We start from the raw sequence: 20,392 nt of genomic DNA on the forward strand, positions 1-20,392 counted from the left end.
GAGGGATTAGACGGTAAATTTGGGAATTGCCTATGTGGAGGGGCACTGGTGCAGATTGTTCATTATGAACAGTATCCGCCTTCCTCTGAAGCATCGGGTACTAGCTGCTCTAAGACAGCTATTGGACTGATGGGCTATTCATCCTGATTCCAGTGTGGCAATTCCTATATTGCTATGAGAGTAACTTAAAACTACAGGAGCAAATGAGTTCACCAAAGTCATGATCCAAAATCAGTGGAAGGAGTCCCAGGCACTTCAGTGGACTCTGGATCAGGTCCCAAGAAAGGGCATATACCAGCAAAAGAGGGGAGAGGACCCAGTAGGGTGACCAAATGTCCCTATTTTATAGGGAAAGTCCCAATACTTGGGGCTTTTTTTTTTTTTCATATGGGCTCCTATTACCCCCATCCTGATTTTTCACACTTGCTATCTGGTCACCCTAGGACCCACCCAGAGAGGAGAAGGTGTGGGCTCCTGGGGGGGACTTGAAAATAGAAAACTCAATAAGATCTCACCACTGTTAGGATCTTCCCCAGACTCTGGGAATCAGCCATGCTGTGGGTCAGTTGGAAGGGGAGAATCAGGTGGGAGGAAAATGGGTGTGTGAAAAGCAAAGGTGGTTGGGAGCTGGACTACATCCCAGTAACATTCCTTCTGCTGCTGCTCCTCTTTCATAAGAGGTGGTCTGGGAACACCGTCAGCTGTGGGTACCTGGAGTAGGCATGCTGATCTCATTTTGCCAAGGGTGCAGGCTCGGCAAGGCAAAACATCTTTCTTACCCTTTCCCCTGCTGGGGCATTCTTGTAACACTGAAGTATCAAGGGCAATGCAAACATTACTACATGGTTGCAACAAACTGTCGGATTGCGTAGCATCGTTTGTCAGCGGACAGGCTGCTCTCTTGAGTGCTGAGAAAAGAGGCACAGAAAAAGGCTCTGTGGCTATCTCAGAGCACTTTGCAGTGTTTTCAAGTCATAGAGTACTTTCTAGAGAACAGGCCCATTGTAGACTCCCCAGAAATTTGGGAATCAGCAGTTGAGCTTTGCTTCTGGCTCTTCTCAATGTTTGGGCCAATCCAAAGCCCTAGGATGCAGTGCTGCACCCTGAACTTTGGGGAGGTTTTTAGATCTGGATGAAACTTTTGGCTCTGGCATGTCTCTGGTCATTGCACAGAGGCTAACACCATGATTGCAGCTTGGTTGTGGATTCCAACCTAGTTTCACTGTCTAGCACAAGCAGGGCCAGGGTCTGCTAGAACCATGCTGGAAAGCGGGGGAAGAGGAGAGGTGGTCTGAAACGTTTTGGTGTCAATCACACTGGCAGCTCGACCCACGTTAGAACCCAGTTTGACCACAGCCTGGTTTACTCCAATTTCTATGATACCTTAAGTATTCACTGAAGTAATGTCTACACTGCAAAAAAGACCTGCAGCAGCGCGTCTCCAAGCCCAGGTCAACTGTCTCAGGCTTGCGCTAGCGGACTAAAAATAGCAGTGTCGATGTTCAAATGTGGGCGGGAGCCTAGGCTCTGAGCTCCACCCCCCGGGCTCTGACAGGTGAATTTCTGAATGCAGAGCCCTCCGAAGCAGCTGAGCCCCTGTGTGCCAGAGGGCAATGAGAGAATCTTCACAAACACTGAATCGTGTGTGTAGTCAGGAAATCTACACAAGGTGTGGAGGACAACTGGTTCAAACTGGAGTTGGCTTTGCTAGAAATAGCTCATGAAGTCCTAGAAGCAATGGGCTTAGTGCTGGGAAGGATAAGAAGAGAGACTTGGTGGTGCAGATGTTGAGCTAAAGAATTTATTTGGGGCCAGGGGGGAAGATAACTTTTGAAAAATGGTAGGCCAGTGGCTTCAGCAGTGATAAGATGTCATACGTGGAGGCAAAGAGTGTTGACAGCTAAAAGTATGGCCTGTGATGAGCTATACAAAAGGCTAGGAGGACATGAGGGAAAGAAGACCATCTATAGACTCTCACCAAGGCAAGCGAGAAAATGATGAGGCATTTGAACGAGTTTGCTTGCATTATAAATGAACATGGTTCTATTTTGCAAATGAGTGGTGACTCAATCAGCAAAATAATTGTTTTGAAAGAGGGATGAATGAGCAGAACCCAATGGAAGAATTAAGCATATGTAAACCAAACTGGGTCATGATAGCATAAAAAGGAGGGGTTGTAGAGGCATTTAAGGAAATGAAGAAAGCACCTGGGCCAGATGAAGCCTTCCTTTTCCAATGACTTCACCACTGCTTCAAGTATCTTAAAAGTTTGTTCAATGATCTTAAAGGGAAAATGCTGGCTGAATGGTGTAAAACAGGGGTTGGCAGCCTTTCAGAAGTGGTGTGCCGAATCTTCATTTATTCACTCTAATTTAAGGTTCCACGTGCCAGTAATACATGTTAATGTTTTTAGAAGGTCTCTTTCTATAATATATAACTAAACTATTTGTTGTATGCAAAGTAAGTAAGGTTTTTAAAATGTTTAAGAAGCTTCATTTAAAATTCAATTAAAATGCAGAGCCCCCCAGTTCGGTTGCCAGGACCTGGGCAGTGAGTGCCACTGAAAATCAGCTCACGTGCCACCTTCAGCATATGTGCCATAGATTGCCTACCCCTGGTGTAAAAGCTTGGTTGTGCCTATTTTTAAACATAAAAGAGAGATTTGTGTGCTAATTATCCAATTAAGCTGATGTTGCATGTGATGAAAGTATGGGAGAAGATTATTGAAAAGTGTCTGCATAGGATGGTTGAAATTTGGAAAGGTCAGTATGGATTCATGCCAGGAAGGAGCACAACTGATACCAATTTTTGCTACCAGTCCTCATAGAGGAGCTCAGAGAAAAGAGACTGTGACTGGGGATGGCCTTTCTGGACCTGGAGAAGGCATATGATCATGTACCAGGAGAGGAAGTTTGGTAGAGTTTGTGATGGAGAAGCGTGCCAGAAGGATATGTCCATCTGATTCAGGATACATATGAGGGAATGACTACTGCAATCAAAACCAAATCTGGGACAGTAGAGAATTTCCCATAAAGGTTGGCCTAGGTCAGGGCTCCGCTGAGCCCCTTTTTGTCTCTGGTTGTCATGGATGGACTAAGTGAGAATATGGAAGGGAGCCAGCTTGGAACAAGGTGTTTGCTGATGATTTAGTGATGCGTGGAAGATTGAGACCCTACAAGTCAACTTTGAATAGTGGTAACATAGTTTTGAGTGGGCTGGGCTTAATGTGCAGCTGGTCAGACCAAGGCTATGGTAACTAAGGGAGGAGGACCCATCATGAAGTATATCACAGGCAGAGCCCTTAGAGTGAAATAATTTAAATACTTAGGTTTAATGGTTGCTGACAATGGTGCCCTCCTGAGCGATGCCTGGCATCGTACTAAAGCTGTGTGGCGCATACAGTAGGAGCTAACCCCAGTTCTCCATGACAGACTGTGAAACTGTAATTGTTCCATACATTAAGATGGGTTGAGAGACTTGCCCAGCCACAGAAGAAGAAATCAGGATGCTCTCCACCACGGAAATGAGGATGCTGAGATAGCCAGATGGTTGGACGTTGCATGATGAGGAACAGAACAAGGTCGTCGAGGGCCTCATGCAGGGTGCTTCACCTGAAGACCTGTTGAGGGAGGCTAGGCTACACTGGTATGGACATATTCAGTGGAGTCTGGAGTGTTATCGGTGGGATGGCTCTTGGTTGGATTCCATCCACAATCACTTCAAGGGGGGGAACGAAGACTTGCTACACGGACCGGATATCAACAGACCTCAGATCAATCTGCACCACTGCCAGGAATATGAGCGTTTTGGAAGAAGACTATAGAAGTCGCCAACCTGACCCAGGAAAGTGGCAAAAGAGAATCTGGAGGGTGCCCTACAAGTTCATTTCCCTTCATTAGGTGATCTGACTGGTGGCTTTACACCAGTCAGTGATGTGATGCATGTGGATCAGCCACTATAGCTCATTTCATGTTCGTGTGTTCATACTGAGTGTTTTGTGAGCGGTGGCAATATACTATTGCCAAAAGTTTAATGTAGTTCCTTGGCTTTGCGCAGAAGAGGGCAATCTGAGTGACTATAACTTTCTGGCAACTGTTTTATGGCTACCAATCTGGAACTTGGTCAATAAAACCAATGCAGATGGTCTCTTCCATCCTACAGTCAGAATTGCACTGGTGGATCCAGACAGTTGCCTGGGGTCCCAGTGAAGTAATGGAGCATTGCACAGAAATATAGGTCTCCCTGCATAGATGGCAGAATTAGGACTTTCTCTTTTAAGAGAGTCCATTTTACAAGGTGCATCCCGAAATCCTTTACAGGAGAGCTGGGGGGAGGGGGAAATGTCTCTTTCATTGCCTTTGTACGTGAATAAAAAGGCTGGTACTAGACAAGCAAAGAGGATCAGGAGAAAGACAGATGATGGGTTGGAGCTGGGATGATGTACATATTATACCAATTATACTATCTTGGGGAAGGTTTATATTCAGTGATTTTTTTTATCTTTTCAAAAGTTTGAAAAATCTTGTCTTGCAGTTAACTAGAATGCTTTTTGCATAAAACCATTCCCCAGTGGTGGGGATTTAGAAAAGCATCACCTCACGCTTGCATGTCTTTCTGCATCCACAGCTGTTTGAACTGGTTAAAATGGGAGCATTTCCTGACACTCTAGAAAGCGGTCTCCTTGCTAGCCTCATGTGTCTGGAATCAGACTCTGAAACTGTACTGGCAGTGCTGGCTTTAAGCACATCCGAGCAACACATTAGACCATTGTCAGCCTTGCTTTCCCAAGGCCAGTACATGAGTCTTATCCCCATCAGTGCCCACAAAGGCATGTGGCAACTATCTGTGGAATACCATCTGAAAGATGTAGACGAGCATTTCAGCAGGGTCTTGTTCCACCACTCGGCACTACCAGTCTGCAACACAGTTCAAAGGAATCCTGAAGCAGATGGTCAGTGAATGCTCATGGGGAGACTGTTATGGTGCAAAGCCGGTGAAGCTAAAATAGAAGATTAAATGGCTGGTCTATGGATGGTCCCCAAGGGATTGTAATTGGGATGGGAAAAGCTCTCTGGTTCGGAGGAACAAAAGGGAAGTCCCATCCCTTTGATGTGGGCTGGAACAACAATACCAGTTGGTGCTGCTTCTTGAGGCAAGGTCGTAAACAGAAGCTGCCCTCAGTCATTCTTTCTTACAAAGAAGTTAAAGGCCCATTTGGTGAAAGGTGTCCCGGCAGGGACTGCTTCTTTCTTGCTGCCGTTACACACAAGAGTAGATGTCCTGGCGTTTTGTTTGGAGGAGGCAGGTTACATTTAAACTCCATGTGCAATGTGGCTCATCATTAAGGGGGTTGATGGAGATTGCTTAAAACTGGACCCGCTAATTCTCCCACCCCTTTGAGGGGATCAGTGTAAAATGGCATCCGGGTCTGCATTGCCTGTCCTGAATTTTGCTAAACCAGGACGCTACTATCAAAGGAGATGGGAGGGCCTTGTGGGTAATGCATGGAGAACAGAGTGGAGGGGACAATCTATTCCCAGCTCTGCCTCAAACTTTCAGTGTGATCTACAGCAAGTGACTTGGCCACTTGTGAAAATTTAGGCCTACTAATTTTGGCTGGCGAACTTGACATTTTGGGCCTGATTTAGAGGAGCTGAGAACCCACAGTCCCCATTGATTCACTTGGCACCTAAAGGAAATAGGCACCTTACAGCTTAGAATTTTCTAAACTCGAGGACAGATCCACAGCTGGCATAACTCAATTTAAAGCCTTTGATGTTGGTGTTTCAATGGAGCTATGTTACATCAGCTGAGGATATGCCCCCCCCCTTTGCCTCTTTCACACCTTTTTAAATGAAAATAATTTTTCTTCACTTTTTAATTGAACCGTGTTTCGTGAGATGTCTAGGTGGAGAACACCGTAGAAGAGGACAAGATTTGTTTTAAACATCTCATTCCAGTGGTTTATCATCTGACCGACAAGAAGCATGACAGATTGATTAGCCTAGATAAGGTCACCAGATGTCCTGTGTTTTGGGACTTTTTCTTATATAGGCAGTTATTACCTCCCCACCCCCTGTCCCATTTTCTCACAGTTGCTATCTGGTCACCCTAAGCCTAGATGAACTTGAGAGAAGCATCCAAACTGCAAAGGATGCTTGTGCTGCTTTTAGGGTCACACATCTTAAAAACCTAGTGCCCTGTTGTAATAGACTGCTAGTCATTTCAGAAGAATCCAGGCCACAGTGGAGATTCAACAAAGCCAACCTTCTGTTAAGTGTTCTGCTGATTGAGAGTCTATTTAACCTCTCATCTCTTTTGAGGGGAAGAGAAGTGCTATGGTGATTTAGTTGGTGTTGGTTGATTTAGTTGGGGTTGGTCCTGCTTTGAGTAGGGGATTGGACTAGATGACCTCCTGAAGTCTCTTCCAACCCTCATCTTCTATGATTCTAATACAAATAACAATAATAAAAGTGTGTAATGAGCACAGCTGGGGAGGAACTGGCTATTTTGTTCTGCAAGGAAATCCCTGCTTTAAAAATTTTGTTTTATTCTGAACTGGATTTAAAAGAACAATTTTTGAAATAGTCCCATGAACTGAAATTTTTAAAGTGTGTTCAGGTCAGTTGAAACATTTCACTTAGATAAAAATCAAACATTTTCATTGTTTTCATTTTATACTATAGTTTAAAAAAATTAACATGGAAAATCAAAACGTTCTGTTTCAACCTTAAAAAAAAAAAAAAAAAGCTCCCTCCTCTCAATTTTTCTTGCAGACACTTTCTTTAATAATAAAATAAAAAGACTTCCACCAAGAAGTTCTGCTTCCAACAAGTCCGCACTTCCAGACACACACATGTTCCACTGGAAAATTTCTGACCCCCTTTACCAATGTTCATGTTCCTTTTCTGAAGTTTCAGTTCCATATTCAGATGTTCCTGGTGGGTCGGGGTGTGTGTATGTCTCTGAACCCTTATTAGAAACAGCCAGGCTTCCGTACTGCCTGGGCCATGAGAAGGGGGACAGTTTTTTATCACATCCACTGTTCTTTTAGCTAAAAGAGGCCAGGCCAGACTCCATTCAGAAGCCCATTTGTGCTGCTTGCTGCTCAGTGAATTGCTTGTTGGCGAAAGCTGATGGATTGATGGCTCTAAAGTCCTCCATTTATCCAAAGAACTGTTACAGCATGGTCCAGGCCATTCATAGAATCGTAGGACTGGAAGGGATCTCAAGAGGTCATCTAGTCAGGTCCCCTGTGCTCATGGCAGGACTAAGCATTGTAAGCTTCACTCTTGCCATTCCATGCCAATTATTATTGTATGTGTATTATGGCAGTGCCTTGCAGCCTTAATCCTAGACGACTCCACTGCGCTAGGCACTGTACAAACAGAACAAAAAGGCAGTCCCTGCTCCGAAAAAATTTACAATCTGACTGTGTGGAGCTGCTTCTGAAAAGTCCGGTACAGTGGCCCTGTCATTCCTTTGCCTGCCAATTAGAGGGTTGCGTTTTTTTTAAAAGAAAATCCTATTTTATCATTGTTACCTTACATGACCTTTGCATACCCCTATTAACCAATCTCTGTCCTAATCTGTATGTAGTACCTTTATAAGGCCTATTTGTGTTTTATCAACCTCTTATCTGTATGTATTCAGATTCTGAAAATTGTCTGACAGCTGGTTGCCATCTACTCGAGCCTGATATGAGGCTGGCTGGCCTCTTTGTTCGCTTCCCATCTGAAGAGTTTTTCTCCATGCCAGTAAAGTTGGGGGAAATCTGTCCCTTTCGAGAAAATCGGCTATCACAGTACTGGCTACTAGTAACAGTGGAGTTATCAATGGCGCCTTCCTCAGTTATGGGGGTTTATTTTGTGATGGGGATGCTCCTTTCCTAAAAGTGGAGTTGAAGCCGTCACTCCTGCTCCTTGGCTGACTCCTCCCCAGGGCTCAGTGAAGGAGTTACGAGCTGGAATTCTGAGGGCTGTTATACAGGAAGTCAGACAAGATGATCATATTGTCCCCTTCTGGCTTTAAAATCTATGGAGAACTTGTAACCTGTGTCATGAGACAATCTGGACTGGAAATCTGATCAGTGTCTCCCACATGGCAATACTGGCCAACTGCTGCTCAAGTACCAAACCAGGCTGCCTGCCGCCACCTCATGTGAATACATGATTTGAACAAAGCCTTTTTTCCCCGCCCCCCGCAATATCACTGATTAACACTCAAACTGGTTTAAAATCTCCCTGGGACCCGGAGCTTTTGTGAGATGTGGATTTAATTACCATGCCCGACAGAAATGTGTGGAAACAGGAAACCGAAGGGGGGCTTTGAAACAACGGAGATCGGATGTGCTTTCTATGAGGGCTAATCCAAAAGCAGGATATTGGTTTTCCGTATCGGCTGTGAACGATAATTTAAAACAGCGCAGGACAAAATGGAAAACAGAGTAGCAATTGGGGGGGGGGGGGAATTTTTGTGTTCTCCGATGGATTCTTGTCCCACTTCTCTTCCTCTGCTCTGCTTTGGCCTTACTGCTGAGACTTGACTTCACAATGTTTCATTATATAGAATTGCCAGCACTGTGTTGGCTGTGCTTATCCCGCTCGGTGGAAGAGGTCTCTTTTAAAGCAGATCCCCTTTCTTGTGAGTGTTTTCTATCTAGCTAGAACATCTCTGTGACACGCTCTTGTGGTGGTGGTGCTTTCGTAACGAGAAGACAAATGGAAGAGTGCAGTGAATCTTTGGCAAGTCCTCTAAGCGCATGAGTCCTTGATTATTCATCAACTTCATCCAGGCTAAGAATTTTAAGCTTTAAGCTGTTTACTAAATTCTTCTAGTGCCACAAAGGCTTATTTTGTGAGTGGATCAGAAATGATCCACTATGGGCCCCTTAAACATATCTGCTGCTTGCCTCTGATTTCATAGGGTTGGAAGAACAAATCCAGACCCCGTTCAGTGGATAATCTCCTTTCCCTTTGGGCTCTCCCAACTTTTCTCAGCCTGCAGTCTCGAGCGCTCTCATTACAGCTTCTGGGCCAAATTCACACTTGGTGTCAACAGATGCAGTTTCTTTGTCCCATCTACACCAGTCTGAATGGCAGGTATTTAAAAATCTCAATCCTGCAGTGGTATTAGCGAGGCTTCTCTGGAAGGGGAAATGGAATTTGCTCTTCTCCTACAGAACTCTTCCCTTCCTCCATGTTTCTAGGAATCTATGGAGGAGGGTGTCTTGTTGGCTTAAGGGATTGGTAAATAGAAACAAAGGGCTCTGTTCTCCAAGTCACCCACTCAGACCAGCCTAGCAGTGCCCAAATGTTACTCGAGTGATATGGTGGCCTGTGTGAAATAAGATGGGGGAAACTTAGTCTAGTTCTCCGTGGGCAAGCATCCATCAGGGAGAACAACCACCAAACTGTTGCTAAAACACACCCTCTGTTGGCAGCCTCAACAGAGAGGGCAAGAACTGTCTGGGCCATGGAGATTGAACTCTCCTCTCATCCCAGGGGTGGTTCCTCCAAGACAGACTTGAAGCACCTTGGCAGGGCGGAATGGGGGAACCTTACTCTGCTCCATCCTGCATCTCTCTTGTGGCTCCATGAAGGATTTCAAACTCTGGTGCTGCCAGTCGCGCATCCTGGTTTCTGTGGCCCCTCCCTCATTCTGTGGCCCCTCCCTCCTGCCTACCCTTCCCCTCACCCGCACTACGCTAATCTTAGAGCTCAAATCACAATGGATGAGTCTGTTTGTACAGTACCATGCACAATGCAATCCTGATCTGTTACTAGGAGCCCTAGATGCTACAGTAATAGAAATAAAACATCCTAGTAATAAGGGCCCGGCCTATATGGGAGAATTGATTAGAGAGATGCTGGGGTTATTTTAAGCCACCTAAAGGATTTGGGTGTCCAGTTTCCATTAATGCTAACAGGAATCTGGTATTTAAATCTTTTTTGGGGCAGCTTTGAATATGTCTAGCAAAACCAAGAGGGTTCTACAAAAATGGCTCTTCAGTGCTTAATAGAAAAGGAGAACACCACTATAGTTCAGTAAACCTATCTGGTGGAATTCTGTGGCAGGGATTCAATTATCTATTTAAATTTTAGAGGGTGGTTTTTTGGGGAAAAACCCCTCTAAAGAGGTTAATGCTTTTCTAGTAAACTCTTTAGGGCTTTACTATGGGAGTTATGAACATTTGTGTGCTGTACCCTGGAAACTCTGCATCATGCAAAATTTAAACCATGGCTGAGCGCAACCCTGTGGGCAGAGAATCGTCTCAGACTTGGCTAATGCATGTGTCCCGTCGAGAGACCCCCGGTCGTCGGTGGGAAGGATTGAACCTGGGGCCTCGAGCTTAGTGCATGAGCCTCTACTGCATGAGCTAAAAGCCAACTGCTTCTTAGCTAAGGCTGTAGAGCAAACTTATTGAACTCTCTCTAAGTGGTCTTGGTGCCACTAGATGGGACAGGACACCACACCCCGAAGGTGTGTGGGTTACACATGGAGTTAAAAATGTATCTTTGTTTGTTCACCCCATCTAGGTCCCCCAGTGGCTGCTGCAGTCCGATCCCATTTTAACGACTGTCCCGACTCCCACAGTCAGTTCTGCTTCCACGGGACCTGCAGGTTTCTGGTGCAAGAGGAGAAGCCAGCATGCGTGTAAGTGTTTTTTGCTTGTGTGAGCACAAGTGAAATGGAAGAGAAGTGATCCACTGTTCGTCAGGGCAGCAGGCCTATGTAACTGTACAGTGTCCATTGCATTTCCCTTGGGATGAGAACTGACACACATAACTTATTGCATTATCTTTGGAGTCGCACGTTACCTCTAAGGAAACAACACGGGCTGGAATTTTCAGAGAATGGAGTATCCACCTTCCCTTGCCCTTCATGGCACAAAGGGGGAAAAGATCAAACCTGGGTGCCAAAAGTTAGGCTCCTAAATCCATATTTAGTTACCTAAGAGTCTGTCTACACTGCAGTTAGACACCCATGGCTGGCCCACACCAGCTGACTGACTTGCAGGGCTCGGACTGCGGGGCTGTTTAATTTCAGTGCTGAGTCAGATGGCGAGGGCCAGCCACGGGTTTTTTAAACTGCAGCGTAGACATAAGTTACTAGCCTGATTTTTTTCAGTGGTGCCTCCAGCACGTCCCAAGACTTGAATGGGTATTTGCAGGGGCTCGGCATTCTAAAAATCCAGCCTAAATAGATGGCTTTTGGAGGCCTGAAAACTTTGCCTGGGGGGGCTGCAAGGAGCTGCTGGCTTAGTATGTGCTCAGGGCTTTACCTTGCAGGTTTTTGATCAGGTATAACTTATTTTGACTTTGGTGGGAGCTTTGCCAGAGTAAGGGCTGCAGGATCAACCCCTTAATTGGCATTTGAAGTATTGCTAGCCTGTCACTGTCCCACTCTTTACTCTCTGGCTAGGGGACTGAGGTGCCTAACTCTCATTGGCTCTGACTGCCAAATGCCTTTTGAGAATCCCCAATGACTGGATCATTATTTCTTTGGTGCACATGGGCTTTTCTACTTTCTTTAATTCTCATCTCTCCTCTCCTCACAGCTGCCATTCTGGGTTCGTCGGGACGCGATGCGAACACGCAGACCTCCTTGCAGTGGTAGCTGCCAATCAGAAGAAACAAACCATCACTGCCTTGGTGGTGGTTTCAGTGGTAGCATCCGTCGTCCTTATTGTGGCTTGTGTACTAATACAGTAAGTCTGCGTTACGTGCTGTTGTGGCCGAGCGTACTACTTTGACTGGGTCTCGGTGAGATTCTGTTGATGCATCTTAGCTGTGCATAAGCATCCACACAGACTCGAAGTCCCCTTCTGCCATGCATTACAGACCCGTAGAAACGGGGGGCTGGAAGAAACCTCGGTAGGTCGTCTAGTCCAGTCCCCTGGACAGAGACAGGACTAAGTATTCTCTAGACCATCCCTGCTTGTCTACCTGTTCTTGAAAACCTCCAGTGACGGAGATTGAGTTGAGGCCTAATCAGAGCGGAGTAGAGCAGAAGAATTACCACTTGTGTTTTGCTTACAACACTCCTGCTAATACATCCCAGTTCCATATAACACCACTAGAAGCCCACATTTAATTCTTTCAAGTGGCTTCTTTAGTTGTTTCAGAGCCACGATTGGGAATCAGGAAGGGATGGACCCAGGCTATTTCATACACAGAATAATCTGAACCTCATAATGGTTGTTTACTGGTAGGATGTTTGAGTGCAGTGCCGGGGAAAAAATTCTGTCTGAAAACCTGCTGATGTCTAAGGCTCTCTCTTTAAATGGAGGAACTGAAAAGCTAATTTAAAAACTAGGTGTTAGGTTCTTAACTCCATACCAAAATATGGGCCAAATTCACAGGTATAAAAGTGGGGGGGGGCTGTTATGTCCATTTACTGATATAAAGGCATCCAAACTGTGTAACTTTATACTGCAGGACTGGAAGAAGCTGTAGGTTACATGAACTAGACTCCCTCAGATTCTTCTCTGAACTGGCCCTATGCATGTAGACAGTGGAAAATTGCTTTCATGGCAGCTGCAGACTCGAGACCTGACCCTGCATGGTGCTGAGCCCCTGGCCTGGGAAAGAGACAAAGGCAGAGGAGGGGATGGAGAGTTTCAATTTGGAGCTGGCTGGGGAAGGGGAGGGAAGCCCAGACCGGTGTCTGGGATCCCTGGCCCCCAATATGGACCTGACTGGGGGGGTCCTGTTGTCTGTACCTGCAAGCTCTGTTTTGGACTGTGTTCCTGTCGTCTAAATAAACCTTCTGCTTTACTGGCTGGCTGAGAGTCATGGTGAATCGCAGGAAGCTGTGGGTGCAGGGCCTTGTCTCCCCCACTCTTCTTGACAGCCCATTTCTGTGGATAACTGGAGTTGCACAGAACAGCTCATCCCTATTGATGTAAAGTACTTCAATGTTAATTCTAAGGGCAGGTGGGCAATATACTCATGTTGCAACATGCGTATACTGTTAAGATAACAATACTGTCTTCACTGTGTAATTTAAAGGAATAGGTAAGTGTTGTTGTGGTTGATTTCCCAACCCAAGTGGCTTGTGTTACGAGACATATTGCTTCATAGTCTCTGCATGTCCTAACTCTTCTTTCAGTTAGCTCTTAACTCTTCATTCACGATGGAATCAAATGAAGAAACCAGTCGGTACAGCTGCAATAAACCAGTGTTTGTCTTGCCATAATTGTCACTTTTCTCACAGCTGATATATACTTATAAATGTAAATAAATCTTTCAACAGCACATCAATTGGTACTGTTGGCTGCTGTGTAGAATTTGTTCCAAATTCGAGGGCTTTTATCCCTTCCGGTTGTCTGAGGTCTAAACCAGAGTTTCTGAGCACTTGTGGTTTATTTATCTGCACCTAGAGGCCCCAAATGAGATCAGGATCACACTGCGGTAGGAACTGTACAGCTGTGTAGTGCTAGTCAATTTCTTACAATCTAGATAGATAAAAGGTGAGAGAGAAGTATTCTCATCACCCCCATTTCACAAATGGGGAAACTAAGGCCCTGGTTCAGGAGAGCATTTAAGCATATCCTGAAAATCAAGCACATGCTTATGTGCCTTCCTGGATGGAGCCAAAGACCGAGAGTAGGTGGCTTATCTAAGATCACACAATGAGTCTCTGGCAGAGGTAGGAATTGAATCCTGATCTCCTGAGTCACGGACCGGTGCCTTCATCGTCAGGCTGTCCTTCCTCTCTAGGTCTTTTCCTGTCTAGACTAGATCCTGAAAGATCTCATGGCACTCTTCCTAAGAGTAGAGTTTTGAGTCTCCAGTGTCTGGTTCAAATGCCAGATCTCGGGTAACTAACCAGATCTAAATTCATTCCTGTGCATCAATGGAGCTACACCAGGGGTGAGTTTGTCCCATTTTTGCCTATCTAAATTCCCCTGTTGCTTTGCAATTATTAGGCAATTCCTTTGTCCTTGCATCAAGACTCTCGTGTAGCGTTGTTGGTGCTGCAGTAACGCCTGTCATTTCCCACCCTCAGCGGGGAAATTGCATTTCGGTGCTAAGCAAAGTGAATGCTGTGTATGATGGACCGCATTCTATTGTCAGTCTGCATTGGCATCTTCACTAAAGTCAATGGAGCTTTTTGGGGTAGCTGAGAGCAGAACTAAGCCCAATATGTTTTGAGATGGTTATTGCTGAACAATAGAGACCTCTTCACTGTTGTGCATGAGCTCTTTGCCTTGTCTCTGTCCTAACACCCCTGCCCTTAATTGCATTTCAGCTGCTGTCAGATAAGAAAACATTGTGAATGGTGCCGAGCCTTCATCTGTAGACACGAGAAGCCCAGCGGGCTCCTAAAGGGGGGAACTTCCTGTTGCCATTCAGAGACAGGTAGGAGGAACAATTGTCATACCAGCGGCTTCCTTCCAATAGTTTAATTGGTTGGCCGTGGAGATGGAGATCCTGTTACGGAGCTGAGTTCCATTTAGCGGGCGTCGGTAGTAGGCAAAGTCCAAATGATCCCTCTTCTATTATTTAATTTGTATCTCTCCATACCCATGGATAATGCATGAAGCCTGGCAGTAGCCATTATCAGATTCTTCAAAGGAAGGTGCCACCATCTTGGTCAACACCCCTGGACTTGACCCGGGGACCTCTACAGCTAAAAGCATGAGTTGCTACAGCTTTTGAGCTAAAGAGTCAAGGCTGCCTAGCACTGCAACAGACTCCTATCCTAGGTGGATCCGGCATGGAGGTGGGCCGGTGTTGGGATTCCCTCTGAGACCTTTTTGTTTCCATTCAGCTGCCCAAGAACTCTGACTCCAGATTTTGTCACTCGAGTATCTTTATTTGGCCTACAGCAAAGCTGTGCTGAGTTGATCGGATTCAAGCATAGGGGGTGGGCATAGAGTGTACCACACTCCCAAAGTTACACTCCAAACCTCTTCCTTTTTATATACATATACACATTCTGTTGCATTTACTGTTTGGGGGATTGGCTTGGTTACTGCGGAGGTACCAATCCCTGTACAGCATGCTCTAGACACGCACTGTCCATGTATGACTTCCTCTTTACATTCCAGGCTTATTTTGCCCACTGTAAATTGTTCCCTGGGTGTTTCCCCCCTCATTTTAGCTAGTACAGACATTGTCTCTTATCTTATTGACCCATTAACCTAGCTTAGTTTTAGCATGGACCTTCTGTTCCCAACCTCCTGTTCCATTTACCTCCCTAATCTTGTCTCCCAAGAAATGAGGCCTCACCCATGTCTAATGACTCAAGCCGGGCCTACAACCTGTAACACACCTACCAGGGGGTTCTATCTGCAGTAGGCAGTTATGGGAGCAGGATCAATGGGGTCCTTTTGGAGATCACATAAGAGAGTGTGAGCATCGGTACACTTCATCCTTCAGCATCCTCTATTAGAATGGTCCTGTTTACCCTTTGGAATGCATCTGAGATCAACCTTTCATGCATTTAATTTTTTTTTATTGCACTCCTACCTTTTTTTGGGGGGGTGGCGGGGGAATAGGGGAAGCTGACTTACCAGGTAAGTTAGAACTGCTGAGCAACTTTGCTTCTTAAGTGAATTTAGCTGACATTTCCAAGATGCAGGGTGATGATACCTAGCTCTTATATAGCAGTTTTTATCCATAGCTCTCCAAGCTCTTTTGCAAAGGATGTCAATATCCTTATCAGTTTTACACATAGGGAAACTGACTCACTGAGTGAGGGAAGCGACTTCCCAAGGTCACCTATCAAACTAGTGACAGAGCTGGGAGTTGAACCCAGGTCACCTGAGTCCTGGTTCAGTGCCTAATGAAATTATTTCACTGCATCTTAATGTTGCCATAAAGATGAAGATGTTTAATCCCCAAAGGATCAAAAGGAGGTGATGGTAAAATGGCATTGGTGTAACACTGAATCGGGCCCCATTGGGACTGATCATGTGAATAAGCGTTACTGGCTTAGACCCCTTGCTGAGAGAAATGCAAATAGTAAAGCACATAAAGAGTGAGAAGTAATATAATCTAATAAATTTAGTAAATCTTATCGTATATAAGTGAGGGAAGATTTCAAATGTGCAATGGTAGCGAACCAACCTTTGAAAATATCCCCCTAAATATGCAATTTCCCAGTCTCTCTTTTTACAGACCGCCTGAATTTATAGTAAAGCATCTTTTGAATGCTGAGTGATTTTTTTTATTTTATTTTTTTACACCCTTTTTAAAATTGATTTACAAACCGTTTGGCATGTCTATTTAGGGTTACTACATCTGCATGTAGACAAGTCCCATTTGTGGCACTGAATGAGCATTGATTGCAAAAGATTTCCAATGACACTGGAATAAATCACACAACCTTTTTTAGCATCTCTGAAAATACGTCTTCTGTGCTTTTGGCAGTTCGGTACAACGTATTCTTTGTCAGTGTAGGAGGTTTTTTTGCACAACACACTGCAATAAATTCAAGGTGACATATGACATACCGTCTAGGCAGGGGCCAGGGTTATTCTGGATCTTTTCCTGTTTTTCTTTGTCTCTGCTCTAATTATTTATCTTAGTCAGCCTGAATTATTCATTACACTCACGAAGGAGACTGAGAATTATGTAGAAAGCGTGTACTCCTCTTATTGTTAGAGTTTTGCTTTTAGATTATTTGATCTATTTATAATGGCAGCTAAGGTGCCTTTATTTCTCCTGGATTTATATAGTGGTCTCCTGAGCTGTTTGCGACTTTATCAGGTGCTACAGATTGTAGTGGAGATATTGTACTTTTCATACAGTGAAGGAGAGAGCGCTTTAGACTTCCTTCATGAGACGGGGAGCCCTTATCCATAGATCAGGCAGTGAAATAGCAATGTCATTTGAATGTGAACTTTTATGAATGAGCAAGAAGGAAAAACAAGCTATCTACCCCCTGTCCTACATAGTCAAGTTTGACTGACTGACTGATTTTGGTTGCTCAAATAAAGCAGCCTAATCTTCAGAAAGTGCTAAGCACCCACCCTATGAAAATCAGACTGTTAAATGCCATAAGTTAGGCACCCAAAATCATAAGTTATTTAACCCCTCTGGATTATTGCTGTAATGGAATTTCTAATGTGTTTAACCATGGAGGACAGGTCCAACAATGGTTATTGGCCAAGACGGTCCTAATGTTCAGGGTGTCCCTAAACCTCTGACTGCCAGAAACTGGACAGGGGCTGGATTACTCAAAATTGCCCTGTTTTGTTAATTCCCTCTGAAGCACCTGGCACTGGTCACTGTCAGAAGAAAGGATACTGGGCTAGATGGACCATTGGTCCGATCCAGTATGGCCATTCTTATGACTCACTTGCCTTCTGATGTTAGACTAGAGCGAAATTATGCCCTCGTTTGCTCCCACAGAAGTAGGTTAACCCTTATGTTTTTTTATTCTGCAGTGGTCTGAAGGAGAATTGGATTTGACCAATATATTAATTGCCATGGCCAGATGGGACTACTGCAGTATAATAAAGGAGGCCTACCCCATTCCAGAGAAGAACATTTTTCCATGGAAGAAAATGCTCTGGAGGGGACTAATATCAAGCATACGCTACATTACCTTGACTCTTCATATGCATCCTGTATTATATGCTGAGCTTTCAGAACCTTGCCAAATGGAGGGCACCATCTCCATGGGGCTATCCAATGTGAAGCCATGAACTAATGAGTAGACCACATCTCCACAAGCATGGAATCTTAAAGACTGTTTTACGAGACTTCAGACTCGGCCACAAGAGAACTGCACGTGGGTCAGCTTCATGTTTATGTAGATGTGACAATTTGTGTGTTGGGGAGTAGGTTTGACACCAATGATTGGAAAAAAGTGTGTACAGTTCAGGTTGGAGATAACTTATGAGAACACTGTCAGTATCTGTCCTGCTTTGAGACTTTACGGAATGTACCTGAAGGCTGGGTCTTTGGTTCATGCATTTGTTACATATTTGACTCGTTGGGAGGAGCGGTTGCAGGTCTCTGTTTTCAGAAGAGAGAACCCAATCCTTTCGAAGGAACATCCTGTCTGCATGTGCTGCTGCTGCCATTGAGACATTCACCCTATCAGATGAAATCTGGGGGGGAATACAGGACGAGGTGGACTGGCCAGGGTTATCCTGTCCCTTTCTGATGATATTCAATTTCTCTTCATCAGGAGACAAGTTGCAAGAGAAAAATAGCAACGCTCGAGCCAGTGTGTGTGTGTATGGCTGTGGGGAATGTGTTCAAGCCCCGCAATCCTTTGCATTTTAAACGTGATGGCAGAAAATATTCCAAGTTATTGAGGCAGAAAAATGTGTTTGGGGGTTAAATGTCTTTGGTGGTGTTGGAAAGCTGAAAAAATGGGACATGGAGATAACCATTGGCGGCCATTGGGGTGATGGAAATCTAGGCATTTAGAGCCTGATCCGAAGCTTATTAAAGTCTTTCCAATGTCTGTAATGGGTTTGGATGAGGCCTTTAGACATGTGGCTTTTTTGCATTTCTTTATGCTCACTAGGGACTGTTCAGAAAACTTTAGGAGTTGCTATGTTATGACAGCAGGAAATCTAGGGCTCAATCCTGCAAACCCTTCCACATGGGAATAGATGTAAGTGAATAAGATAATGGGATCTGATTTTGATCTTGCTTACACTGATGTAACTCCATTGGTTACTCCTAGTTTACTCTAGTGAGATCAGAATCAGGCCGCCTTAAGTAAATGGGACTATTCCCTGGGGTATGGATTATAACTTGTAGGTAAATGTTTACACACCCCTAGACTGTCTTTGAGTCTGAGAAGGTAAACACACACTGAACATGATGCAATTGGATAACAAATTTGACAGTCCCACCTGTGAAATATTCTTCTGAATGATGATCTGAAGTTTCCTTCCAGATTTGCCTGGCAAAATACAGTCCTAGAACCAAATTCACTTCTATGCGCGTAGGTTGAGGCCTATCCCTCCACTGATGTCAGTGAAATTTCCCAACAGATGTAAGCAGGAGAATTTGGCCGTAGGTTTGTCCTGATGATTGAAGAGCATAATTTCACCCTTTTTTGTTTAGAAGCAAAATGTTACGGGAGGAATGCTTGCAACTTTAACCCAGATCCATAATAAGAACAACATTTTGTTTCTCTATAGAAGATAAATGGGAAACAACTGCCTTACTTATTCATTTTCAAACTCTTACCTAAAAGAGATGACAATCTTATGAACTTCTGGTTTCCTATAATATAGCAACCTAATGACTGGCACCAGAGGAAATTTCAAAATAGATACGAGTGATGGTTTGTTCCATAATCTGATCTGAGAGAGATCAGCATGTTTAAACCCTTTGCTGGACCTTGCACCTTGACATTGCAGTCTTACAATGAACCTGATTCTACACCTATTGAGTCCACTCCCCTTGATTTCCTATGGAGGTAGATTGACCCTCACCCAAGATGGCTTTCATCAATCTCCGCCCAGGATTTCCCCTCCCCCCCCCGCCCACACTCAGTTTAATTCTTTGATTTATTTTTAAAGCTGATTTGAAAAATTAATTTTAAAATAGCAGCATCTATGTCTGAGAGGTGGATATGGATTATTCCCTTTGGCAGTGAAGCTGCAGGCACTGCATCTTGAGGGTGTGGCAGCATGGGGTGTGGTCTGGTCAATTTCTGAGCTGTACATGTGACTCCATCAGTGATTCTAGGAGTCTGTCAAAGAGGAAAAACCCAACGCATCTAATGTCCTGATTCTGTAAAGCAGCCCTTATCAGCAAAGCACTTAAGCATCTGCTTAAACTTTTAAAGCAGGTGCTTAAGTGCTTTCCTGAATTGGGGAGTAATTTCTGAATTACCCACAATTCTCCAATATCACCTAAAACATTAGAGCGCCCTGTCTTCTGTTGACTCAAAATGACTGGAGAAGAAATATCTGAACTGAAGTGCAATGTAACTGTCCTGCAGCAGCTTAATTCTGCTCCATCTGAGATCCCTTAAATCTCTTTTGTAGGGAGGGACCCTATTGGTCTGTTCTTGGTTTCTGAGCACTTCAGGAAACTAGGGGCCAAATTTCCTGCTGGCATAAGTGGCCATAAATTCTACTGATATCAGTGGTTCACTGACCATTTCTGTTTGGTGGCAAATTCAGCCCTTAATATTGAAGCGTTGTTGTTGATGGTCATAATTACAAGGGTTGTATAAATAGCTTAGCCCTGCCTCTTAGAACACAGGCTTTAACGTCTAACATAGGGCTCCCAAGAAAAGTTCAACCTCATTTTTAGTGTCCCTTTTCACCTTTAAAACATGCCGAATGCTCCAGCCATGAGGAATGGGGATGGTGTTTTTTAGCACGCCGATGATTTTTTTAAAAAAATGCATTAAAATGTCTTATGGAAGCTGTGCATTTAGGGCCCAATTCCACAAGAGG

General features: G+C 44.5%; 1 protein-coding gene across 1 annotated transcript in view; it reads left to right on the top strand.

Annotated features, from left to right (window-relative positions):
• The window catches only part of TGFA (transforming growth factor alpha), a 42,074-nt gene extending 22,607 nt beyond the window's left edge, over positions 1-19,467 (top strand). Inside the window, exons 3-6 of the mRNA XM_045006842.1 lie at positions 10,539-10,656; positions 11,561-11,710; positions 14,257-14,366; positions 17,402-19,467. Of these exons, the coding sequence (XP_044862777.1) occupies positions 10,539-10,656; positions 11,561-11,710; positions 14,257-14,366; positions 17,402-17,409 (386 nt within the window). The 3' untranslated portion in view covers positions 17,410-19,467. The remainder of the gene's footprint in view (positions 1-10,538; positions 10,657-11,560; positions 11,711-14,256; positions 14,367-17,401) is intronic.
• The last annotated feature ends 925 nt before the right edge of the window (positions 19,468-20,392 follow it).

The sequence above is a fragment of the Mauremys mutica genome, chromosome 2 (assembly GCF_020497125.1).
Source record: "Mauremys mutica isolate MM-2020 ecotype Southern chromosome 2, ASM2049712v1, whole genome shotgun sequence".
NCBI lineage: Eukaryota > Metazoa > Chordata > Testudines > Geoemydidae > Mauremys > Mauremys mutica.